At 57.8% G+C, this 24,057-nt stretch overlaps 1 protein-coding gene across 4 annotated transcripts in view; it reads right to left on the reverse strand.

Annotated features, from left to right (window-relative positions):
* Positions 1-7,561: 7,561 nt before the first annotated feature.
* Positions 7,562-24,057, reverse strand: part of RAB11FIP3 (RAB11 family interacting protein 3) — a 73,004-nt gene continuing 56,508 nt past the window's right edge. For 3 of the 4 annotated variants that reach the window (XM_058849632.1, XM_058849636.1, XM_058849634.1), the window contains 10 exons: positions 23,838-23,972; positions 20,886-20,921; positions 18,311-18,404; positions 16,838-16,941; positions 14,594-14,734; positions 13,720-13,801; positions 11,975-12,112; positions 10,981-11,136; positions 10,480-10,620; positions 7,562-9,767 (listed from right to left, as the gene is read on the reverse strand). In XM_058849632.1, coding sequence (XP_058705615.1) covers positions 9,654-9,767; positions 10,480-10,620; positions 10,981-11,136; positions 11,975-12,112; positions 13,720-13,801; positions 14,594-14,734; positions 16,838-16,941; positions 18,311-18,404; positions 20,886-20,921; positions 23,838-23,972 — 1,141 coding nt within the window. In that variant the 3' untranslated portion in view covers positions 7,562-9,653. The remainder of the gene's footprint in view (positions 9,768-10,479; positions 10,621-10,980; positions 11,137-11,974; positions 12,113-13,719; positions 13,802-14,593; positions 14,735-16,837; positions 16,942-18,310; positions 18,405-20,885; positions 20,922-23,837; positions 23,973-24,057) is intronic. The other variant, XM_058849633.1, reaches the window with a different exon arrangement.

The following is a 24,057-nucleotide window of genomic DNA, read 5'->3' on the forward strand; positions in this document are numbered from 1 at the left end:
CGGGGAGGCGCGGGCAGTGGGGCAGCCGGGCTGGCTGGCCAGCAGGGCCACGGGCATTGCTGGGGGATGATTCACCGATGCCCGGAGCACATCTGTGGATTCCTGAGCCGCGTCAGTACTTAGGGCCCGGCGACGGCGGCTCCACGACAGAGACGGCCCAAGAGCCCCGAGCACCCAAGCAGGGAGCGGTGGCCGCCCTCTCCCGGCCACCCCGGCGCCCTCCGGCCCTCCTGGAGCAGCCGCTCCAAGGGGGGACACTTGGCTGCCCCCTCCCCCTGCCCGGGCACGGGCTCGGCGCTGCCCACCGTGGCACGGCGGTACCGGGGAGCCCGGGCACTGCTCCCCGCGGCTCCCGGCCGCACGCCGAGCTCACCTTGGCCCCCCGCCACCTGCCGAGCCCCAGGGCGAGGGAGGAACAGGATCCAGCCCCGTGCCAAGAGAGGAGGGATGAGAGGGGAAGAAAGCGCTGGACGCGGGACAAGATCGCGGCGATAGGCGGCACGCGCGGGGCCCGGCGCGATGGGGCACATGTGTCCCGACCTGTCTCCCCTCGCCGGGAAGAACAATTAGCGCCGGGAAAAACAATTAGCGCCGGGGCGGTGCGGGCAGAGCGCCAGGCACCGCGGGGACGGGCGGGCCAGGAGCGCTGCCAGATCCGAGCCTTCAGCCCCCCCACAGCCACCGCGCCCCGGCACGGGGGAGCAGCGAGCTGGGGGGGCTCCTGTCCCCAAAATCGCTGTCACCCCACACCCCTCCCGGCATCAGCTCGTGCGGGGTTTTGGCAACGCTGCGCCCACCGAGGGGGGCCCGATGGAGAGAGGGGATGAGAAGGAGAACGAGTCCTTACCGTGCTCTGGAGTCGCCGCTGCCCCGCTGCCGTCCGCAGCCCCGCCGGGAGCCGCTGCCAGCGCGCAGGGTCCCCGTGGTCCCGGCAGCCCGGGAAGGGTCCCCAGGGCCGGCAGCAGCACCAGCCCCCCGAGGAAGGCGGGCTGGGAGCTCACTTGCACCGTCTGCGGCTGCGACACCAGCCTGAAGGTGGCGGCTTGGGGGGCTGGCAGGGGGGGCAGCCCCCCGACCCTCCCCTCGGCCGGGCCGGCCTCCCCCTGTCCCCAGGGCTGAGGAGGGGGCCGGCGGGACGCGGTGGGGCTGAGGGTGACCCTCCGCTGCGGCCGGGACACCGTGCGGGGGGCCGTGTCCCACCCCCCCGGCCCTTCGGGGAGCGGGGGCAGCCCCGGGACTGTCTCTGTGCCATCGTATGGGGGCGGGGAGGAGGAGGAGGAGGATGAGGAGGAAGGCTGGTGGGTGCGAGGCTGGGGTACAGAGCTGTGGGTGCCCCACGGCATTGCCAGGCCCGGCTCCTCGGCGATGTGCAGGTCCAGCGCTGGCAGCGAGCCGTGGCTGGCGGCGGGCCCGCGGAGGGGATGCTCCAGCTCCACTGGGAAGACGCTGCCGTGGGACGGGACCTTCTTCAAGCCGGGGCTGGCGGCCGGGGGGCTGCCCGGTACCTGGGGGGGCCCGGTGGGCGCGGGGCTCTCCAGGCTGGAGGATGAGCTGCGCTGGCTCTCCCCGTCACTGCCCGGGCCCGTGGCGAAGGCCCGGCGGCTCTGGAAGGAGGCGGTGCCGGTGGCCGGGCCGGTGCCGAGCCGGGCCCGCAGCACGGGACTGGGAGCGGGGCCGGGGCCGGTGATGCTGCCCAAGCCGGGCTGCAGCGGCCGGTGGCTCTCGCCGGTGCCTGAGGACAGCGGGGAGCCGGGTGCCTCGTCCCCATCTTCTGCCTCAAATGACTTCTTGAGCGCTGGGGACAGAGAGAGAGACGTGAAGTGGTACCCGATGGCACCTGTCCCCTCGCCAGCCCCGTGTGCGTCCCCCCATCACCCAGAGGTGCCCCCTGCATGTGAGCCCGTCCCAGCTCCCCCCCAGCCCCGCGGGTTTTATCATTGTTCCCCGGTTTATCTGGCCGGTGCCTCCGGCTCCCCTCGCAGCACACTGCCCGCTTTATTCCCCCTGAAAGGGATCCGGCCGAGTAACCGGATCCCCCCTGACCCTCTCCCCCTGCATCCATCCCGGCAGCCGGCGGGGAGGATTCCTGTCCTTTCCCGGGGGTTAACCCTGGAGCCCACCGATGGCATGGCCAGAGCCACGGCCACTCTCGGGGGCTGCCACAACCCGTTCTGGTGGCTGCTCCCGCGGGGCTCCACAGCAGCCACGATCCCACGGCACGGCCCTGGCTGCCGGGGCACCCCCGTACGGAGCCCTGGGCTCCCCGGGGTACCGCAGCTGCGGAGCTCCCGCTGGCACCACCTCGGGGCGCTTGGCAGAGGATGTGGGGACCATCCCCCGTGGCGGTGACCCCTGTGAAGCCCCCACGGTGCAGCCGCCTCCTCCTTCCCCCCAGCCCCGCAGGAGGCTCCCCAGCAGCTGCGCTCCTGCCGGCGCTGCCCGCGGGGCTCCGCACGGTGCCGGCAGCCGGGTCCGCGGCCCCGGGGAGAGCGCGGGGGGCCCAGGTTCCCCCCGGAGCCTCCCTCGCCTTCGCTGCCAAGCTCCGAGAGGCTGCCTCCCCCGGGGGGCTCCGTGGGGGCGGCTCACGCTGCTCCCCTGCATCCTCACCGCGTCCGCACGTGTGCCAGCCTGTCCCGGCAGCCGCCCGCTGGCAGCAGCCCTCCCTCACCCTCCTCTTCCTCAGCCAGGGGGCAGCGGGGTGCTGAGGGTCCCCTCCCCGGTGCCCCCGTGCCCGGGGCAGGGCAGGGGTCAGAGGCCGAGCTGTGGGTGCTGCCAATCACAGCTCTCCCCAGGGCAGGTAATTGTGCGGCCGGGCCAGCCCTGCCCCACCGGCCGGGCTGCCGGGGGCCACGGGGTCACGGGGCCGGCGACCCCCTCCCCACATCCACGGCTCGGCTTTGTTACCGCCCCAAATGCCTCCTCTTACCCCAAACCTGCCTCTGGCCCCCGAGCCAGCCTCATCCCGACTCCAGATGGTGTCCGGAGTGATGGGCGGGGGGGAGCAACGAGGGGATGCAGGGCAAGGTGGGGGTGGCAGAGGACGAAGGATGGGAAGTTTAGGACAGAGGGGGGTTAGGAGAATGGCAGAAGGGGAAGGTGGGGTGTCAGGAGGTGGAGATGTTGAGGTGGCTGGCAGGAGGTTTAGAGGGGTGGCAGAGTGCTCGGGGGATGGTGGGAGGTAAAGAAGAGGCGTCAGGAGGTTCAGCGGGGGTTTTGGGGGGATGGCGGGGGGCTGTGGGAGTTTGGCGGGGGTTGCGGGGTGTCAGCCGGCAGCGGCGGGGTTAAGGTGCCCGGGGTAGGTGCACACATTCCTCCCCGGCGAGGGCAGCAGCAGCCCCGGGGTCGGGTTTCGCCTCCCGCCCCCGGCCCGGCCCCGGCCCCCCCCGCAGCCCCCGGCCCGCGGGGACACCGAGAGCGCGGGGGGGTCCCGCAGCTCCCCCCGCTGCTCTGGGCAGCGCCCCCCAGAGCACCCCTGCACCCCCCGGGCCGGGGGGGAGAGCAGCCCCCCGTGTCCCCAGGATGTGCAGCCCCCCCGCCCCAGCCCCCGGAGGGGAGCGCAGCCCCTGCGATGCTCAGCCCACCTCAAGACCCCCAACCCAGCAGCAGCAAAACCCCCGGACCAAAACCCAGTGCCCGCTGCTCCCCCCAAAAGCCCAGCCAGCAGCATCGCCCCCAGAATCAGCCTCCGGACGGGGGGAGTGCAGCCCCCCACGATGCTCAGCCCTTGGGGGCACCCCCGCCCCCCGAGACGCCGATGAGCAGCGTTCCCCCATCCCGGGCTCATCCCGCGTTCCTCCCAGCCCCGAGGGGGGCCCCAGGCTTCGGCCGCACCTTCGAAGTCGGAGAGGATCCCGTCCAGGTGCTCCTTGACCGAGAGCCGGGCCATGGCGGGGCGGGGGGCGCCGGGGCTGCCGCCCACCCGGGACCCCCGCATGGGGAGGAGGCAGCGCCGGGGGAGCGCAGCGGAGCCCACCGAGCCCCGGGACGGGACGGGCCGGCGCCGGCTGCCCTCGGCGGGAGGGGAAGGAGGAGGGGACCGGCCGGGGGAAGGGAGGGGAAGGGGAGGGGAGGGGGAGGTCCTGCCTGCGCCCCCGCCCCGGCCCGAGACCCCCCCGCCTCCCCCGGGCCGGCCCCCGCAGCTCCGCCGGCCCCGCAGCTCCCGCCCCATCCCGGGGCACTGGGATGCTGCAGCCCCCGGCTGGGGCTCCCAGCAAGGCTGGGGGGTCCCAGAGAGAGTGGGGGGAGCTCCTGGCCAGGCTGGAGGGCTCCCAGGAAGGCTGAGGGATACCGGGCAGGCTGGAGAAGCGGGGGGGGAAGCCTGGCAGGGCTGGGGGGTCCCGGGCAGGCTGGGCTGCCCTGCCAGGCTCCAGTGGAAGGTGATTTCAGGCAGGCCGTCCTCCCCAAGTTCTGCATCACCCAGGAATTTGCAGCCTGGGGCAAGAGGAGGAAAATGGTCTGGGACAGGCGGAGCTGCTGTCGCTGCCCCCCGGCTGGGTGTAGGGTCTTTGCTGGGGTGTCACCACCCTCCGGTGTGGCCCTGCCAGCGGTTGTGTCCCATGCTGGAGCTCCTGGAGCATCCCTGGGGAGAATTCCTGGTGCTCTGCCCACGGCAAGTCCCACAGGGTGGCACAGGTGAGGGTTGCACTGGTGGTGCTCCCCCTCACCCAGGGTTGGGGCTCTCCTCCCTCCCAGCCCGGCTGCCAAGGGTTAACCCCAGCCCCAGATGGGGAAGGGGAAGGAGCTGGAAATCCCTTCTCCACCCAGGGTCCTCCTGCAGCAGAGCTCGGCCCTCAGCAGCCCCACGGGTGGGCTGGAGCACATTCCTGCCATGGATGGGGCAGAGGGACACGGCCACCGAGTCCTGCTGGATCCAGCCCTGCTGTGGGGACACAGGACATGGACCAGGGCAGTGGGACACGATCGTGGTGGCCTTGGTCGTGGACAGGCTTTGGGGGCATTCAGAAGTGTCCACTGACTCAGAGAACCACGGGATTCTCGTGGCTGGAAAAGTCCCCTGAGATCATCAAATCCAACTGTCACCAGCACTGCCAAGGCCACCACTGACCCGTGTCCCCAAGTGCCACATCCGTGTCTTTAAACCCCTCTGAGGTTGGGGACTCCACTGCTGCCCTGGGCAGCTGTGCCAGGGCCTGACCTCCCTTTCCATGAAGGAATTTTCCCAATATCCAACCTGAACCTCCCCTGGCCCAGCCTGAGGCCGTTCCCTCTCCTCCTGTCCCTGTTCCCTGGGAGCAGAGCCCAACTCCCCCCCACTGTCCCCTCCTGTCAGGGAGTTGTGCAGAGCCAGAAGGGCCCCCTGAGCCTCCTTTTCTCCAGGCTGAGCCCCTTTCCCAGCTCCCTCAGCTGCTCCTGCTGCTCCAGCCCCTTCCCAGCTCTGTTCCCTTCCCTGGACACGCTCCAGCCCCTCAGTGTCTGCCTCGTGAGTGCCCCAGAGCTGCCCCAGGGCTGGAGGTTTGTCAGTGCTCAGCCCCCTGGGCTGGAGCTGGGCTGGGACCAGCTCTGGAGCTGTTCTGAAGGATGCAGAGACCTCCAGAGCTTTAGGACTTTTCTGGAGCAGTTTTGAAAAGGCTGGAGAGGTTTTAAGCCATTCAGAGCCCTCATCAGAGGAGGTGCAGAAGAGCTGAAGTGCTTTGGAGCAGCTCTGATTAATTTTTTATGAGTTTTTGAGCAGCTTTGGAGTTGTTTTAGGGTTGCCTGTGGCCCTCTGATGTTGTTCAGAGGGGGTTTAGGGTGGTTGCAAACTGTTTGAGTTTAGAGCTGTTATTAAAAAGTTTTAACTCTGTTGAGAGGCACATGAGGAAGGTCCAGAGGGGTTTCAAGGGCCTTTTGGAGGCTGTTGGGGCACTCGAGGAGTTTCACAGCTGCACAGAGGAGGCTTGGAGAGCTTCAGAGCTGCCATGAGACCTTTTCTATGATCCGTTTTGAGCTATTTCGAGGAGTTTTAGAAGAGTTTAGAGGGCTTCAAGTGCTACTTTGAAGCAGTTTGAGCATCTTGGTGCCTTTCAGGGCTGGTTGGAGGAGCACGAGAGATGTTTGAGCAGTTCAAGTGGTTCAGTAATGGCCAGAGTTCCATCCTTCCAGAGCCTCAGCTGCTCAGAGGTGATTTACAGCTCCTAGAAGCAACCCAGCACCACAGAAATACCCCCAGAATTATTTACTTACCCCATTTCTAGAGCAGCTTCAAGATGTTTGAGGCTGAGATTTCAGAGGATTTTTAAAAGGATGTTTTAGGGAAACCTTTGGTGCACTCTAGAGCTGCCTGGAGGGTGTAGAGCAGTTGGGAATGATACAGAGCTGATTTACAGATGCTCAGGGATGCTTTGGAGGTGCACAGAGATGGTTTAGGGCAGCTCAGAGATGGTTTAGAGGTGTTCAGGGACTTCTAGGGCAACTCAGAGATGTTCTAGGGCAGCTCAGGGATGGTTTAGAGCAGCTCAGAGATGTTTTAGAGGTGCTCAGGGACATTTAGGGCAGTTCAGGGATGTTTTAGGGCAGCTCAGGGATGATTTAGAACAGCTCCAGGATGTTTCAGAGGTACTCAGGGATGTTTAGGACAGCTCAGGGATGGTTTAGAGCAGCTCAGGGACAGTTTAGGGCATCTCAGGGATGTTTTGGAGGAGCTCTGGGATGGTTTTGGGCAACTCTGGGATGTTTTATGCAGCTCAGGGATATTTTAGAGCATGTCAGGGACATTTTGGACCGTGTCAGGGATGTTTTGGGACAGCTCTGGGATGTTTTGGAGCAGCTGTGGGGATGTTTTGGAGCCTCAGTGCTGCTTGGAGCAGTTTGGAGCAATCTGGGGGGTTTCAGAGCGCTCAGGGTGTGTCAGAGGCTCTCGCCAGCTCTGCTGCAGCTCCAGGGCTGCTCGGAGCAGTTCAGAGGAACAGTCTGGAGCCATCCGGAGGCACGGCAGGAGCTGGGAGGGGATTTTGCACGTTCAGGCCCTTTGGGGCGGCTTAAAGGGGTGGGGAGGGGTGGAGGAGGCTTAGAGGGGTGGGGAGCAGCTTAGCAGGGAGGTGAGGGCGTTTAAGGGATTTTTTGGAGCAGTTCAGAGCAGCTGAGTGCTCCGAGGGAGTTCTCCCGGTGCAGAGGGAAGGGAAAGCTCCGTGTTCCTGCCTGGAGCAGACCCACGAGTCCCTGTCCCAGCCTGTCCCTGGGCAGCAGGATCAGCTCCGAGGGTCCCTCACCCCACCTGGATCCTCCAGGAAGGTGAAGGTGGAATTTCCCCGTTCCCACCCACACAGCTTGGCTGGCTGGGGAGATTCTGGCTCCCTCCGACCTTGATACCTCTGGAATCAGCCGAGTCCAGCCTCTCTCATCCTCATCTTCATCCTCCCAAAATCAGGGCATTCCAGCCAGGTCCAGCCTCCCTCATCCTCATCCTCCCCAAATCAGGGCACTCTTTGGTACAGGAGCATTTCCACTCCATCCAGCCCCACTGGAGATCCAGCATATTGATATTGGGTATTTGGGATGCTCCAATCCAGCACTCAGATCCTCAGGATGCTCCAATCCACCTCTGTGGAAAAAAACTCTCCGGGCAGGAATAGTAACAGCTTTTAATCCGACAAGAATTGATACATCAGTTAAGACAATACCGTTTTTGCCTCTTTTTTGGGGGTCTTCCTTCACATACCGGTTGGGAAAGAGGAACATTTTCAGGATGTAGAGTTTTTGTTTTTGTTTTTCTCTCTCCATAGGGCCTTTAAAGCATGGTGAATGTGCAAGTCAGTGCTTTTTGTTTGCTTAAAACTTTTTTTTTTTTCCCCGGTGCTTATTTACAGTTACAGTACCTCTGTGAGAGCGACAGGAAAAAACAAACGATTGTTTGAGACCTGGGGATCCGAGATCCCAAGTCGAGAAAGGCAGATCTCCAATATTTATATATTTATACATATATATATATATATGCTTTTGTGTATACACAGATACATTTCTCTCTTCTTTTAAAGTATTAAAAAAATGGATCAACCTTCATTCTATAAAAATACCTACTCTACAAGATAGAAAAATTTTCCCTCTCCAAGTATACACTGATTTACACCCAAAGCTTCTCTGGAAATGTACATTACGTGGCTTCTTCCCGCGGCCTCGGGGCAGGGAGGGAGGCAGGGAGGGGTGGGAGCCGGGGAGGGCTGGGATGCAGGAGCTGCCCCGGGGTTTGGGGTTCCCCCCGACCCTGCTGGGGGATGAACACGGGGGTGACGTGGCCGTGGCTCGGCCGGGTCCCCCGGGATAAGGCGGTGACAGCGGCCGTGGCTCCCCGGCAGGGTCACCCACCCCGAGGGCTGCGAGGGGCTCGGGGAGGAGCAGGCACCCCCTGGGATTGCTGTGGCTTCTGCTTCCAGGCCGTGCTGGCATTCCCAAAAGCTGCCAAGCAGGAAGAGGAACCGCTGGCTGAAGCCGATCCCTGGGATTCCGCCGGCTGTCTCCTCCCGGGAGCGCAGGGGGTGCCACGGCCGCTCCCGGGGTCACGCTGTGCCAGCGAGCCCGGAGCTGCCTGATGTAAACATGGCTTTTGTTTCCCAGGGAGCTGCAGGCTCCTCTCCCCACGGGCACGGAGATCCAGGGATGAGGAATGAGCGCGGCTCCTCCAGCCCCGGCCCCGGGAACAGAGGGAAAGGCAGCCGGAGCGGGCTCTCCCTCCAGGGCTGCAGCTATCACCAGCAGAGCCCTGCTCCGGCTGGCAATGGCACAGGCCACTGTCCCCAGGCCAGGGACTTTGGGAGGTGAGTGGGGAGCTCGGGCCTCTCCGCTGCAGCCCCCAAAGCGCTGCGTGTCCCACGGGCAGGAGCGGCCCCGCTGCGGGGTGAGGAGCTGCAGCCGTGCCCCGGTGGCAGACACAGCCCGAGTGTCTGTCCCCAGCTGGGGACCAGGGGCAGCTCCCCCCAGAGCCACCTCAGGGCAGAGCCCGGCAGGAGGAGGAGGAGGAGGAGGGAGCGGAGCCGGGATGCCGAGACGTGCCGACAGTACTGAGCCACAGACAGCAAAAATAAATAAGGAGGGAGGTGACCAAGTGCGCTCACGCCCTGTCCCCAACACCCCCGGGCTGCCCCTGCAGCCTCTGAGGGCTCTGCACGCAGCCAGCCCCAGCAGGAGCACGGGGCAAGCATGGCTGAGCCAGCTGGATGAGGACATTTGCATTAAGTTAATTAAAAAAAACAAACAAAACCCCAAAACAAAACCGAACCCCAACCCTGTGCGAGTCCGGGACGCGCTTCCCTCGCTCCCAGCTCTGCCCAGTGAGTGTGTCAGGGACACTTTGGCACAGCAGATGCTGGGGCTGGGCAGGGCAGCAGGGGAAAGTCAGCGCTGTCACTTCCATCTCCGTGCCCATCTCCCGCGGTTCGGAGCATCCCTCGGAGCGGTGCCTGTCGGGACAGTCCCCAGCACTTCCTGCAGTGTCCCTTTCCTGAGCTCCTCCTCCAGGTTCCCTTTCACCCTCCACAGCCAGAAGGGCTTCAAAATAACGGAGTCAGACAGCACAGCCTGGCTGCTGGCTTTCCTTTTCCCTGGTCCGTGGCTCAGTCACCCCCCGAGCTGAGGCTTCCTTGTGCCTTCATCAAGTGCAAAGACGTCTGGAGTCCCTCTTCATCCTCTCAGAGCACCAAATCCAGCGAGGAGCGCAGCCCTTACTTGACTTCCAGGATGGAGGGGTTGGTCTCCATGATAGCCACGATGATCCTGTCGATGTAATCCTGCAGGCGGAAGTTGATCTCCTCCTGCTTCTGGATTGCTTCCATGAGCTGCAGCAGAGGGAGGGAAGGGAGGGAGAGGTCACTGCCTGACACTGCTGAGAGCTTCCCGTGGCTCTGAGCATCCATGGGCATCTCCCTGGTTCCTCACTCTGGACTGGGATAGTCCTGACCCTGTTTAAGTGGCCAGGGAAAACTGGTTCTGCTCACTCCTGTCCTTCCTCAAGCTCTCAGCCTGATGGGGCCCTGGAGAGAGCAGGGAGCATCACATGTCCATTCCCCAAAATATCTGGGGGTGTTTCCCCACTTCCTGAGGTGTTAAAAGATTTAATTCCAGTGAATGTGCAGGCTCAGCCACCTGTGGTTTGTGCTCAGGGGGAACATGTGCTGGAGGAGTTGGCATCTCCAGGGAGAATGTTCTGGCTCCCAGGGGTATAAAGACAGCTCCAGACAGATGGACAGAGCCCGTGGTGGCTGCTCTGTCCTGGAAGGGAAAGGCTGTCCCCGGGCAGGCAAAGCAGAGCTGCCAGGATTTGGGCAGGGAGCAGCTTCCCTGTTCCCAGGAGGGAGGGCTGGGAGGCTGGCTAAGTCCTGAGAGCTCTACAGATAATTGTGTGGGGATTTCTTTGCTCTTGCCAGCTTTCAGGGGAATTTTGGGTGTGAGCTGGGCCACAGACAGGGCACATCAACTCCTGCCAGGCCATGCCAGGTGGAGGCACCCAGGAAGGTGCAGTCTGAGCCAGCAGCTCCTCACAGCACATACCTCATCTCTGGAGACAGAGCTGATCTCCGCTGCCAGGGACTCGGAGAAGGAGGCTGAGAACAGGTTCTTGGCTCCCTGGATGCTCAGGTTGATGATCTGCCCATTCAGTTCATCGTTCTGCTCCTTCAGGTTCCTGTTATCCTGTTCACACACACAAACCACACGCTGCTGGGGCACCTGGTGCTCAGAGCTGATCCAGCCTGGCAAAGGCACACAGGGGCTTCCATCCTAACACAGCTCACACAGTGCTGGGAGCAGCACTTGGGTCACTGCCCAGAGGTTCCAGAGAACCTCTGGAAGCATGAGATACACTGGGAAGATCCAGAGAGAAGGGCTCCTGCTGTCCCTGAGAAAGCACCAACCTCCCTCTCCCAGGACAGCAAGAGCAAGTCAGCCCTGGGCTCCTGGATCCACTCCATCCCTTGGGAGAGAGCCCCAGGACCCTGCTGGTCCTCCCTTGGCATCAGGGATTTGTTTCCCTGCCAGCCCAGGCCTCCTTACCTGCTTGAGCTGCTTGATCTCCTGCTCCAGCTCTGTCTCCCGTGTCCTGCTGTTGTATTCCTGCAGCCCCATGCTGCTGCTCCGGCCCCTGCGCTGCTCCGCCTCCAGCTTGAAGAGCTGCAGGTGCTCCAGCTGCTTCCTGAGGTCCTCAATGAGCTGCAGAGCAAGGCAAGGGGACAGCTGAGTGCCACAGGCCCCAGAGATCCAGCAGCAGCCTCTGGATGTGGCTGCCCTGTCCAAGGCCAGGCTGGATGGGGCTTGGAGCAACCTGGGACAGTGGGAGGTGTCCCTGCCCATGGCAAGGGGTGGAACGAGATGGGCTTTGAGGTCCCTCCCAACCCAAACCATTCCATGACTGAATTCCTTTCTTGGGGGCACTTGGTTTCCTCTTCCTCCCTCACACCTCCAGCAAGCAGGAGATGGGGAGCTACTAAAATACATGAGCACAGCCCTGGAATGACCCTGTTGGAGGGCTGGGTTTGGGTCTGCAGCAGCACAGACCCCCAGCAGTGTGGGTCCCTCCCCAGGCAGCTCCCTCCTGCTGCAGGGCTGGGTCCCCTCCTCACCCCAGAGCCCTCAGTGACACCACAGTGACAACTAATGGCACTTTGGGCATGAGGCTCCTTCCCTGCCACCACAGCCAGCCCTGCTTGGGCCTCCAGGTGGAATCACCAGGCACAGATGATGGGAGGACTGGGGGGTGTGATCCTGCTCCAGGCACTCAGCTCTCACCCCCCTGCTCCAGGTGCCTCTGCCACTGCTCCTTCCAGGCAGGAAGGGAAGGGGCCAGGGTGGCACAGCCCCCTTGCAGGGACGATGCTGGATGAATTTCAGAGCAGCAGAAGTGACTGAGGTGCTGCAGCTCAGCTGCTGAACCCTTTCCTCTGCCCAGGCAGCACCCACTGCTCCAGTCACACCCAGTTCTGGAGAGGCTGCCAAGGCCACATTCCCACATTTTGGGGACAGGGCTGTGGCAGGCCCAGGCTCCACTCACCTCCTGCGTTGACTCCTTCTCCTTCTGGAACTGGTGTCTCTCCTGACTCAGCTTGTCCCCCATCTTCCTCTTTTTCTCCTGCTCCTCTGTGAGCTGCACAGTGAGGTCCTCGATCTCATCCAGCAGCTTCTGCTTCTCCTGCAAGGACACGAGGAGCCGCAGTGAGAGGCCTGGCTCGGCGCTGGCTCCGCAGGGAACGCTCCTCTCCCGGCGCCTGAGGAGGCTCTGCCTGCTGGGATCTCATCTGCTCAGGGTGCCAGGGCTTGGGGCTTTGGCAGCACTGAGGGAGGCAGAAAGGGATGGCTCCAGAGTGAATCCACAGGAATATCCACGCTCGTGCTGTTTTCTGGGAAGCACGGTGCTGGCGTGGGATGGGCTGGGAGGGACCGGGGCCAGCACGGCGGCTCCAGGCCAAGGAGACATTAAATCATAAAGCTCCTTATGTCTGGATTTCAGAAAACTCCTGAATCTGAGGTCTCTACCCCCACTCTTGGTTTCAGATGTGAAAGGTTTTAATTGAGGGCTGATCCAAGAAGGAATAGACCAGTTCAAGCTGGGGTGTCAAACACAAAGCCCAGCTCTGTTCCCTTCTCCTCCCCAATGTTTGGGATGCAGGTGAGGATGCCAACAGCCCCTGGAGCAGCACCTTCTGCCTGTGACCAGCTCACCACCCCCTTCCTGGGCCCACAGCTTCCAGTCCCATGGGAAAGGATTTGGCTTTCAGAACTCCACAAATGTCACAAGCCCCCCTCCAGCGCTGGTGATGGATGGCCCTGGCAGGGCTGAGGAGGCTCCACAGGGAGCTCCAGAGGCTGGCTCAGGGCTCTCCTGCTCCACAGAGCAGCACCAAAGGCACCACAGCAGCAGGAAAGGCAACACTGAACAAAATCCTGATTTTTGGGCACTGGACAGGAGAGCAGCTCATCAGCCCTGCTTCTCCTGGGCAGGGAGGGGCAGTGATTTGCTCCTCCTTCACCCCATTCACTGTGGAGAGGAGAACATGGATCAAAACCAACTTCCCATGGCTGAAACACACCAAGGCAGGGAATTTATCCTCAGAGCCACTGGGGTTTTCCTGCTCTCAGCCTCAGCTGTGCTCACAAGGTCCTGGCAGATGCAGACCACCTCAGGAGGGATGGAGCTGCAGCATTCTCCCATGGGATTAAACGTGGATAAAGTGCCTCAGGCTCTTCAGCTGGGTAAGGAGGTTTGATTTCAGTTCAGTTTTAACTTTAATTCTGCCCCAAGCTCGGCAGAGACAAAATGCAGCCCCTGTTTCAGGTGTCCCACTGTAACCCACACTATCCCTAAAGATGAGGCTCTTGCCCATCCCAAGGAGCCTGGGGAAGCCCCCGGCCCTACACGGCCTCGGATCCTGAGCAGGGTGACAGTGAGAGGGGCTGGGAGGTGACAAATCCCAGGACATGGAGATGGAGCATCCCTGCTCCTCCTCCTCCCCTGCACTGGACTGGCCACAGGGATGGGGACGAGCTTCCACAAGAGGGCACGAGTCCCTTCCCGAGCAGCCACTGCCACACAGATTTAGCAGGGCTTCATTCCCAGCTTCCAGGCTGAACAGTGGGAAACTGCAAGGATAAATGTGTGGGATTGTGATGTCCAAAGTGGGGTCTGCAGTGACTGGAAAGTGGAAGCAACTGGTTTGTTACATTAAATGGATCTCATGTTCATGAAAATTCATCCCAAGCCAGAATTTCATCCCAAAACCAGGAACCTCCTGGCCTCACCTCCTCAAGCCTCTCGATGTTGGCTCTCAGACAGGGGACACAGGACCTCAGCTCACTGTTCTCATCATCCAGCTGCTGCAGCCTGCAAAGGGAATGGGTGTGAGACTCAGCCCAGCATCCCACACTGGGGAGAAACATCCCCAGGAATATTAAACCAAAGGGAAGCCAGCAGGGATTCATCTGTTTGAGGCAAAGCCTGAGATATTTCTGCTGCCAGGGGAAAGAGAGGGGCATCCACACAACCCTGACATCCATCAGGTCCAGTGCTATTCCTTGTTCCAAGGGCTTTTTCAGTCCCTGGACAAGCCTCAGCAGCAGAGACAACAGAACAGGGGGTCAGAGAATGTCTTTGCAAACCCAGGTAAAACTCCACTGTCTTCATCTTCCATGGACTGCAAGGGATGAACTACAGCAAAACATTCTGGGAAAGCTGGAAAAATGCTGTCAAATAACTGACACCTCTCCCACCCCACTTCTTCCTTTGGAATGCAACAGGCAGCACGAAGCACCCTGGCTGGGACACTCTTCCTTTTTGGAAGATTCTTCTTTCCCAGGTATTTGCCTGTTTCCATCAAGGTGGAAAACATCTGGGCATTAAAAGAGATCATTTATGGGAAGAGGAATTGACAAATCCCCTCTTCATCCCCATGCTGCAGGGCAGGCACATGGATAAAGGATGGGAGCTAAACTTAAAATGCATCAGAGCAGCTCAAATAAAGAATCCAAGATTAGGTCTGTGGGCCAAATAACCAAAACTCAGGGTTTGTGGTGACTTTAGTCACACCTTGAACCAATGAAACTCCCTGCCTGCCTCCCTGTGTCCCCCCCAGGCTGCCTGTGCACAGATTGGCTCCAGGAGAGCTCCCAGCCCCACCTGGCCTGCAGGTTCTCGATCTCAATGCTCTTCTCCCTCTCCATTTTGCTGAGCAGCTCCCTCTGCTTCTTGATCTCCTCCAGCAGGGTCTGGTCAGCCCTCAGCTCCTGCTCCTTCAGCTGCTCCTCGAGCGCGTTTGCTCTGCAGACAGGAGAAAGAGAGGATTAAACTTCCCTTAGGCCCCTGGAGCTGCCATCCCAAGGGAGGGACCAGATTCTCTTCCCACTCCCTTTCCCACCCCTCAGGTGAGCTGGGAGAAGCAGATGGTAAAACAAAACAAGTTTCCAGGGAAAATTCACCATTCACCATCCCCAAGTGCATCCCAGCAGGAGAAGCAGCACCTTTTCCATCAAAGGTTTCCCAAGTCAGACACTTTATGGAACACAAGCATGATATTAAATTTACAGCCTGGGAGAGAAGCTCATTTTAAATTATTTTTAAATGTCTTCTATGCATTAGAGTTATTTTCAAGTGCAGCCACACACACCTACATCTCTTAATGGGAATCTCAGAGTCACTGAGGCTGGAAAAGACCTTTAAGAACATCTAATCCAAATGGGAATCCCAGGGTTGTGGTTCCACTGCAGTAGCCATGACAAAAAACCTCCTTCATCTGTTTCCAGCATGAAGTTGTCTCATCACTCAGAGAAAAGGCAACAGCCTCAAATCTTCTTTTCACTCTCTTGAGATCCCAACAAAAAATAAGAGATCTGCAGGTCACCCTTCCCTGTGTGTCAGCAGAACTGCAAATCACAGAATTCCACAATGGCTTGGGCTGGAAGGGACCTTAAAGCTCATCCCATTCCACCCCAGCAATGGGGAAGGACATCTTCCACTATCCCAGGCTGCTCCAAGCCCCATCCAGCCCGGCCTTGGACACTTCCAGGGATCCAGGGGCAGCCACAGCTTCTCTGGGCACCCTGTGCCAGGGCCTGCCCACCCTCCCAGGGAACAATTCCTTCCCAATATCCCATCCATCCCTGCCTTCTGGCAGTGGGAAGCCATTCCCTGTGTCCTGTCCCTCCATCCCTTGTCCCAAGTCCCTCTGCAGCTCTCCTGGAGCCCCTGTAGGCCCTGGAAGGGGCTCTGAGGTATCTCTGGAGCCTCCTCCTCTCCAGCAGTTCCAGGGATGGGGTTGGGAGCTGGAATTTATGCAATGGCTTTGCCCAGGGGAAGGCTTTTCCCAGCTGCTCCCAGCACTGAGCTCACCCAGAGCCAGCTGACAGCTCCAGGCCAAGCTGCTGAAGTGAAAACATTTCCCTCTCTCCCAAGTTTATCAGGGCTTAGAGAAACCTTTGTTTGAGTGGCTCAGTTCCCTGCCATGGCTGTTACTTAACAGAATTACAGCCCTATAGATAAACTGTGCCGGGTTTATCTGCCCAGGGTAAAGATATGCTGGGAGAGAGGAGCCTGGCAGATTAGCACACACAGGGATTACATCATGTGGGATCCAAAGGGCTGCAGCCCAGCCAGGATCCAGCAGGAGGCAAACCTTGGAGCTCCAGAGACCATTTGGAAGGGGCTTGTGGGGCAGGAAAAGTAAATATAAATATATATTTAATTTATTTATATATTGAATATATATTTAATATATAAATATATAGTAAATGTAAAAAAATATCAATATCTATCTATATATATATATATAGAGAGAGAGAGAGAGAGAGAAAATATATATCTGTCTCTCTGTATATATTGATATATATCTCAATATCTATATCTATACCTATATATCTCTCTCTCTCTCTCTATATATATATATACATGAAAGGCAAGAACCAGAGTTCCAGAGACCTTTTGGGAGGGACACATGGAGCAGGGAAGCACATAAAAAATAATTAAAATAAATACAGATCCACAGATCATGGATTCCAACTCCCAGCCCTGCACAGACCCCCAACAATCCCACCCTGTCCATCCCTGGCAGCGCTGTCCAAACACTCCTGGAGCTCTGGCAGCCTCAGGGCTGTGCCCATTCCCTGGGGAGCCTGGGCAGTGCCAGCACCTCTGGGGGAAGAACCTTTCCCTGACACAGCTCCAGCAATTAAAAGCCATATGTAAAAATCCCTAAAGGCCAAGTCCTGGAGCTCCAGAGAACTTAAGCACATAAAATATAAAATCTCTGTGTCACTGTGTCCTGTTCTCAGCTGGGATGGAGTCAATATCCCTGGTAAGGGCTGTGGTTTGGATTTGGGAAGGCAGCTGGAGCCCGTGGAGGGGAAAGGCTCCCAGGTGAGCTCCTACCTGTGCACCAGCTGCAGGTTCTCCTGCCGGAGGCGGCTGTGCTGCTCCCCGTTGGCAGCCGTGTCCTTCTCCAGCTCCGTCACCCTCTTCTCCAGGAACACCACCTGCCAGCAGGGACACAGATCAGCCTCTGGGCATCCCCAAACCCAGAGCAGCTCCCACATCATCCCCAAACAAGGAGGGTCCCCACTGGAATTGGGCAGTCGTGCCTTGATTTAAAACATCCCTTTAAAACACCCTTTTCCACCCCGGTTTCCTGGGGTTTGATGGCTCCCAGGTACCAGTTTGGGGCCAAACACTTCACTCTTTCCTTCCTTCAACCCCTTCCTGATGCCATCCTAGAAGGAGTCTAGAGGGAAAGATCCTGGTGGATCTCCAGAGCTGGAACAGGATGGAAGCCCTGGATTTACAGATGGAGGGATCAATGCCAGCTGGTGGGGAAGGAGCAGAGGTGAGGATTTTCTCCCTGTACCGGGTTTATTCCAGCTGTATCTCCATTTAATTCATTCAAATTCATTCAAATTCCATAAACAATCTTGGTGGAGAAGAAAAACAATCTTGTCTCTGGGAGAGACATGGGAATATTAAAGAGGCCATGCACACAAGGCCTTTCCCAGCAGTGCCTTTTCCATCAAAAGTTTCCCAAGTCAAACGCCTTAAGGAACCAAATTATTTTATTCAACTTCCAGCCTTGGAAAAATACTGATTTTTATTTATTTTTTAAAGGTCTTCCCTGCATTATAATTATTTCCAAGTGCAGCCACACACATACACATTTCTCTTTCACACACAGCTCCTCAGGACATTGATATCCCAGAGCTAAAAAGCCATTCCCAAAGAGTTTCAGGACTTCAGTAGACATTTATACAATCTTAGCTTCTTCTCCCTGTTTTTAAACTAGGGATACTCAAACAAAATCTTTCCTGTGCTCCCATCTTATCCTACAACTTTTTCCTTGTAACACCCCAGGAAAACCCATCAGCACCAGCACAAAATCAGCTCTGCCCTGACAGCACAAGCGGAGTGTGCCAAGGAGAGAAGTTCCTGTTTCACACTGGGTGGGTTGCCTCAGAAAAACAGAACCTGAGAATACTTTCTTGTGTGAAGGAGAAGTGAAAACGCTGCCTGTGAACAGCCCATTCCTCCTCCCAGCACTCTGGGGAAAGCCACTGCCCCCAGAGAAGGATCCAGTGTCACCTCCTGACCCTGCCCAGCACCTGGAGTGCTCTCCTGCTCCATCCCCTCCGTGGGGAGGGCTTCCCACATCCCATCTGCACCCACAGAGAGGAGTTCCAGCCTGATCCTGCCTGGAGCACCGCAAGGCACTGAATCCTGCAGGGAACACAGCACCTCTCCCATAATCCTGACCCCACAATCCTTCCCTCAACATCTCCACAGAGCTCAGCAGCACGGAATCAGCCTGATCCCCATGGCACAGCTGAGGTTTTGGCACAGGAGGGAAGGGGCCCTCACCTTGTCTGTGATGTCCTCGTCCGTGCACTCCAGGTTCTCCTGGTAGGATTCCTCCATCACCCCCACGGCCAACGAGCTCGTCTGGTGCAGCTGCCTGAAACGGAGACAAACCACCCCGACCCACAGCAGCACCGGCATCAGCGCCAGCACCGGCACCATGGCCAGGGCACCGCCTCCCGCCCTCCTCAGCCTCTCCAAAGGGATTTATCAGCACTGCCCTGGAATGCTGGATGTGCCCCTCACCACGGAGTTCTCCCGGGAAAGCCAGGCCCTGGCAGTGCCCGCGGGGCAGACGTGGACACGCTCCCGGGACTTCACACCGGGATCATTGCTCTTGCTCTTTGGAATGGGAAGAGATAAGAGCTCTCTCTTCCCACTTTCTTTCCTCAGCACCTTATCCTTTGCTGGATAATCCCAAGGCGTGGATTATGCAGCAAAGGCCAGAGTACTCCCAGTGTGATAAGGCTGGGAAGAAGTGTGGCTGTAAGGGGAGGGAGGGGGGCAAACCCCCCGAGGCTGCTGTGACCCCCAGCCCAGGCTGAGCTAATCATTAACCTCGGGACAGCGGTGTCCCCAGCTTTGTGACGAGCTAAAGGACACCCTGGGGAGCCACCCCTCGGCAGGGCTGAGGATCTGCTCTGGAGAGAGGGCTGTGTTCCAGCCCTGGGACCCCAGGCAGGAGGAGAACACTCTGCTCTCCTGCTTTTGAGCAGGGGATGGATGACAAAACCACAGAGGTCTCTTTAAACCTCAGTTTTTCTTAGGAATTTGTACCATTGGCTCTCAAATTCCTCCCACTACACAGTGTGTTCATGCCAGGACTCACTAAGCACAACTGGCATTTACCAAGAGACCACAGCCTGATTTTGCATCCTCACCCTCAGTTTATATTTAGATTTTAAAGTCTCAGGCACATTTGTCATTTAAATCGTGCCAAGCACAACAGGGCTTAAGCAGCTGAGATTTCTTGGCACGAGCAGAACCAGGATAACAAAAATGAGGAAAGAGCCCTTACCAAAATAAAATCAATTTTCTAAAAGCAAATGTTTTGGGATTATTCACTAATTACAGTATCTGCAACAAAGGATTTGCTCTGGGCTGAGCTTAAGGATTTGGCTCAGCAAAACCCTGTTATCTCCCTCCTTATCACAAACCAAAACTGACTGCTCTTCAACTAACTAATATTTACCCAAGCCCACACATCCCTGCCTCAGAAAAGCAAAGGGCCAGGAGGGCTCAATCCCCCATAAGACAGGGTGTCTCTGTTCCCAAAAGTTCAACTCAAATCCTCCCAAAATTATCTGCGCCAGGCACGGGATAAAAACGAGTCCTAAAACAGGAAACCTGGGGACAGGCTGCTCCCCTCAGCCCTCCTTCCTGCCAGTGTTTTTAACAAAGCTTTAGAAAGTAAGATGAGTGGAAGTAGGAAATGTAATATCAAGGATCTGCTTCCTTTCCAGGAGGGGGAACCGTGCCAGGGGAGATTGCTGAGTGCAGGAAAAAAGGAGAAGGGAAAGGTGTGAGAGCACAGCGGCAGGAAGAGGTGCAGGGAAGCTGCTTGGGTCAGCACAGGGAGCAGAGGAACAGGAACATTCCCAAACTGAGCTGCTCCCCCACAGCCTCCCTGTCCTGCTGGGAAACCAGCAAGGAAAAATCCAACAAGTGCAGAGGGAAATCTCCCCCCTGAGTGTGGCAGAGGCAGAACTGTGGATGTAAGAGTCAGTTTATCCTTAAAATCATGATGGCACGGGAACAGGAGGGATGGGGGAGCTGGGACAGGAAAGATGAGCACCAGGTGATACTGAGAGGGGTGAGAAGGACCCTCTGCTCCAGAGATCCACAGCAAACTGCCTGGATATATCCGATATATCCAATATATCCAATGCCTGTGCAGCCAGAGATCACAACACCCACCCAGAAAAGGTGACTGACATCACACAAGGTGGTCGTGCAAGACAGAAGCAGCAGAGCATTAAACCTGGGCTTAAACCAGGGCTAAACCAGGGTTAAACCATTGAACCAGAGTTACCTGCAGCCCATCCAGAGCCCCTGACTGAGCAGGGGGAGCTGCTCCCACAAAGCCAAGTGCTGAGGGTGGCACGGAGTGAAGTAAAATAGGACCAAGAGCTGTCTAAGGCAGCTGGAAATTTTGGGGTGCTGGAGAACCCCTCCAGGTGGGGGCACTGACTGGTCTGGTCCTGTAGACCTCTACAGACATGGTGATACTGGGAGGGGACATCCCAGAGGGATATGTCCTTCTAGAGACTCCTTCCCTCCTCCATGTGCCCCCTGCTATGGCACCAGCAGCACAGAGCATGAGGAAAAGACCCCTCCCCATTTTTCCTGGAAGGAATCAGGTTGCCAGCAGCCTCCAGCTGTGTGCACAAGCAAGAAACACCCATTCCAGAAAAAAAATAACAGAATTTAAAAATTCTTCTTAAAATTAAACCCACTTTTCCCCTGCACTATGGAGCATTTCCAGAAATACAACTCTCCAAGCTTATTTTGAGTTTTCTTTCCGCGGATCCGGCAGCTCGCACAGATCAAGCAAACGACAACAGGAGTATGAGCTTACCTTGCCACTTTCTTGCTGGAGAGTCTTTTATTTGGGCTGTGAAATGAAGAAAAAACAGGAAAGAGTTAGAAAAGCTGACAGTGGAGAGCCAGGGAAACAGGAAACTGCATGGACTCCAGGGCACATCCTTTGCTGTGGCAGGGAGCGCCCTTGGCATGCACCCCCAAACCCCTGGAAAGGGCAGGAGAGGGGCCACTCCCGTGGTTAACAGCAAGGAATAACAAAGCACATGGAATAATGCTGGAGAAGAGCTCACTGCCCCCTGCCACGCTCTGCTCTCCCACTGATCCCTGCCTGAAAACCGATCCCCAAGGAAAGAGCTAAGAATAGCAGGGAGGCTGGGGGGGTCCAGCCCGGTGCTGATGGCAGACTGAGCCACATGTCCTGCACCCCACAGCACCCCAGGCTTCCCCTGGCACCCCCAGAGCTCCCACGGACTGGGCACCAATGGCACATCCATCCTTCTGCCCTTCCCACAGCCGTGATCCCACTGGATCCATCCATCCATCCATCCTTGTGCCCTTCCACAGTCTCACTGCTGGGCTCTGGATCCCCAGGGAAGTGCTGCCTGCTCCTGGCTCAGAGGCTTTAGGAGCTGCTGCTGGTGTCCCAGTGTGGATGTTGCAGTGGCAGGGGAGGGGGATGAGCTCTCTCTCCTCACAAATAACCCACGGAGATCACTCCTTGGATCCACGTCTGAGCCAGCTGCCATCATACCACAGCGGTCAGGGATCAGTGTCACCACAGGACGAGCAGCCAAGGGCTGTGTCACCGTGTCCCACCCCCAGGGGACAGGCTACAGGCTCTCCCTGCTGAGAAAAAACAGCCTTTTCCAGAACCAGCTCCTTGCTGAGATGCTCCTTCCAGTCTTCTGGTCGTGACTGGTGCTGGGGAAGTGGGCAGGGCTTGGATCTCACTCCTCATCTTCCATACATATTGGTGTCACAAGATGCCACCAGGCCACACCAAATCCTCACTCAGAGATGGCAGCAGGAACAGCTCCAATCCAAGAAGCAGCAACTGCATTCCCTGGTGCTTAGCTCCATTTTAGCACAAAATAACAAATAAAATCCTCTGGAAGTCCACTCCTGCCTGGAGCTGCAACATGAGTTCTTCGAAGGAGGGATTAAAAATAGTTTAGGACAATTTGCTTTGTAAAGCAACCCCCAAACCTGACTGGGGGCTGTTGTCAGGGTGAGCAGCCCTCAGGTCAAAGTGCATCCTCAAATCCCACATTTCCAGGGAGCACAAGAGCCGCTGTTGGCTGGACTTCAAGGCTGCTCGGCGCCCAAGGGGAGGAGGTCAGGCCCTGCTGTTTGCCAGGAACTGTAAGGAATGGCCCCAGCACTGGGGAGAAAAATATTTTCCTCTGGAAAAAACTCCTGGGGAAGCGACAGCACCTGCAGTGTCCAAAGGCTGAGACACCAGCAAGGGCATTGCAACAAAAGAGGCACAAACCACTTCATCCCAGGCTCCTGGAGGATTCTTCCCTGCTTTCCCATGCTGTGGGCTGGGGAAGCAGCACCCCAATGCTGGGAGCAAGCTCCACAGTTAACTCCAAGGATAAAACACTGTCTGTGTGCCCGCAGCTTTTACGAGTGAGGCTGTTCTGGGGTGCTTTGTGTTCATCCCAGCTGCCAGAATCCCCTGGAGAAGGTGTCTTCAGGCTTGTCCCAGATTTTGGTCCAGTTCCTGCTGCTCTGGGACTTGTCCCCTGCTCTGAGGGCCTCACGTCAGTGGTGATGCAGAGAGGAGCAGCAGGTCCTGCAGGTCCCACCTCCCATCCACAGCACACCAAGAGAGGCCACTGCCTCTTCCATAAAAGCCCTTGGAACATATTCCCAGTAAATTTGTACTTGGGAAACCCTGAACACAGATGGAGGGATTGCACTTACTCACAGGGCAAACCAAAACCTATGGGATTCCCACCATGACCACGGGACAGAGAAGATCCACAGCAAATCCCACCCATCACAGGAGGCTCTGAGGTGTTCCTTCAGCTTTGCAGGTAGATGTGGTGGAGAAAACCTGGAATGGAGTGGGGCTTCCAGGGAAAACCAGTGTTCTCCTCAATACCTGCATAACCTGAGACCCATCACTGACCCTCAAAGTCTCCAACACCAAAGACAACAATTTAACCAAGAAAAATAAAGGGAGAGACTTCTGTTTGCATTAAAAATAATTCAGTTCAAGCTCCTATTTGTTTTCCAGTTCTCCTCCCATAGACCAGGAAAGCTCCCAGATAACACTGTGCCTGCAAAGGACAGACAGAGATCAAGAACGTGACCAAAAACCAGGTCTGAACAGCCACAGCAGCCATGAGAATAAAGATTTACCACCAATGGCACCATCCTTCCACCCAGAGGGCTGCAACCAACTCTGAATGAACAAATCAACACGCAGAGATCCATCCCCACTTGTCAGACAACACATCCAGCTGCTGCCTGGGCAACCTCCAAAATGTCATTCAGAATCTCCTGATGTTCCTGGGGTCTGTCACATCTCCCCAGCCCATGGTGACACCGGGGTGGGCAGGCTGTGGGTGAAGCTGGGTGAGATTTTACTGCTCCCAAGCCCTGTGGAGCAGGCTGACTCTTTCAGGTTGTTCCTGCAGCAGGACCATGGGCTGTCCCTGCCCTTCCAGGCTGCCCTTCCACACCATTCCCAGTCTTTCCTTGGTGACAGAAATACTGTACACGGCCAGCTGGAACCCACCATGCACAGGCATGCAAAGGACAGGGAATGCTCTCCTTGTCTGCCAGCCCCCATTAAAGGCACCTCCTGCTCACCCTCCAGCAGCTCACCAGCACCTGGAGCACCTGCAGAGGCTCCCTGGTAAAACTCATCCCCTCTCCCCACCCGCACGGAGCGAGGGAAAAGCCGTGCCAGGCAAGGAGAGCGTTCCCAGGCAGAACATCATCCTGAGGTGGCCACACACACGAGCCCCGTTACCTATTCATTTCAAGATCATTCAGGCGAGCAGAAAGATCCTCGAGGCGGTTGATTTGTTTGTGGCACTGGCTACAGTAAAACTCAAAAGCTTCATCTGCGAGAATGCTGTGCAGTTTCGCAGCGAGCGGATCGGTGCTAGAGAGATCACAAGGGTCATGTCAACAGCACAGAACGCACAGGGAGAGGCTGCAGCCGTGGCTTCCACAAGCTGAGGGTCCCT

The sequence above is a fragment of the Poecile atricapillus genome, chromosome 14 (genome assembly GCF_030490865.1).
Source record: "Poecile atricapillus isolate bPoeAtr1 chromosome 14, bPoeAtr1.hap1, whole genome shotgun sequence".
NCBI lineage: Eukaryota > Metazoa > Chordata > Aves > Passeriformes > Paridae > Poecile > Poecile atricapillus.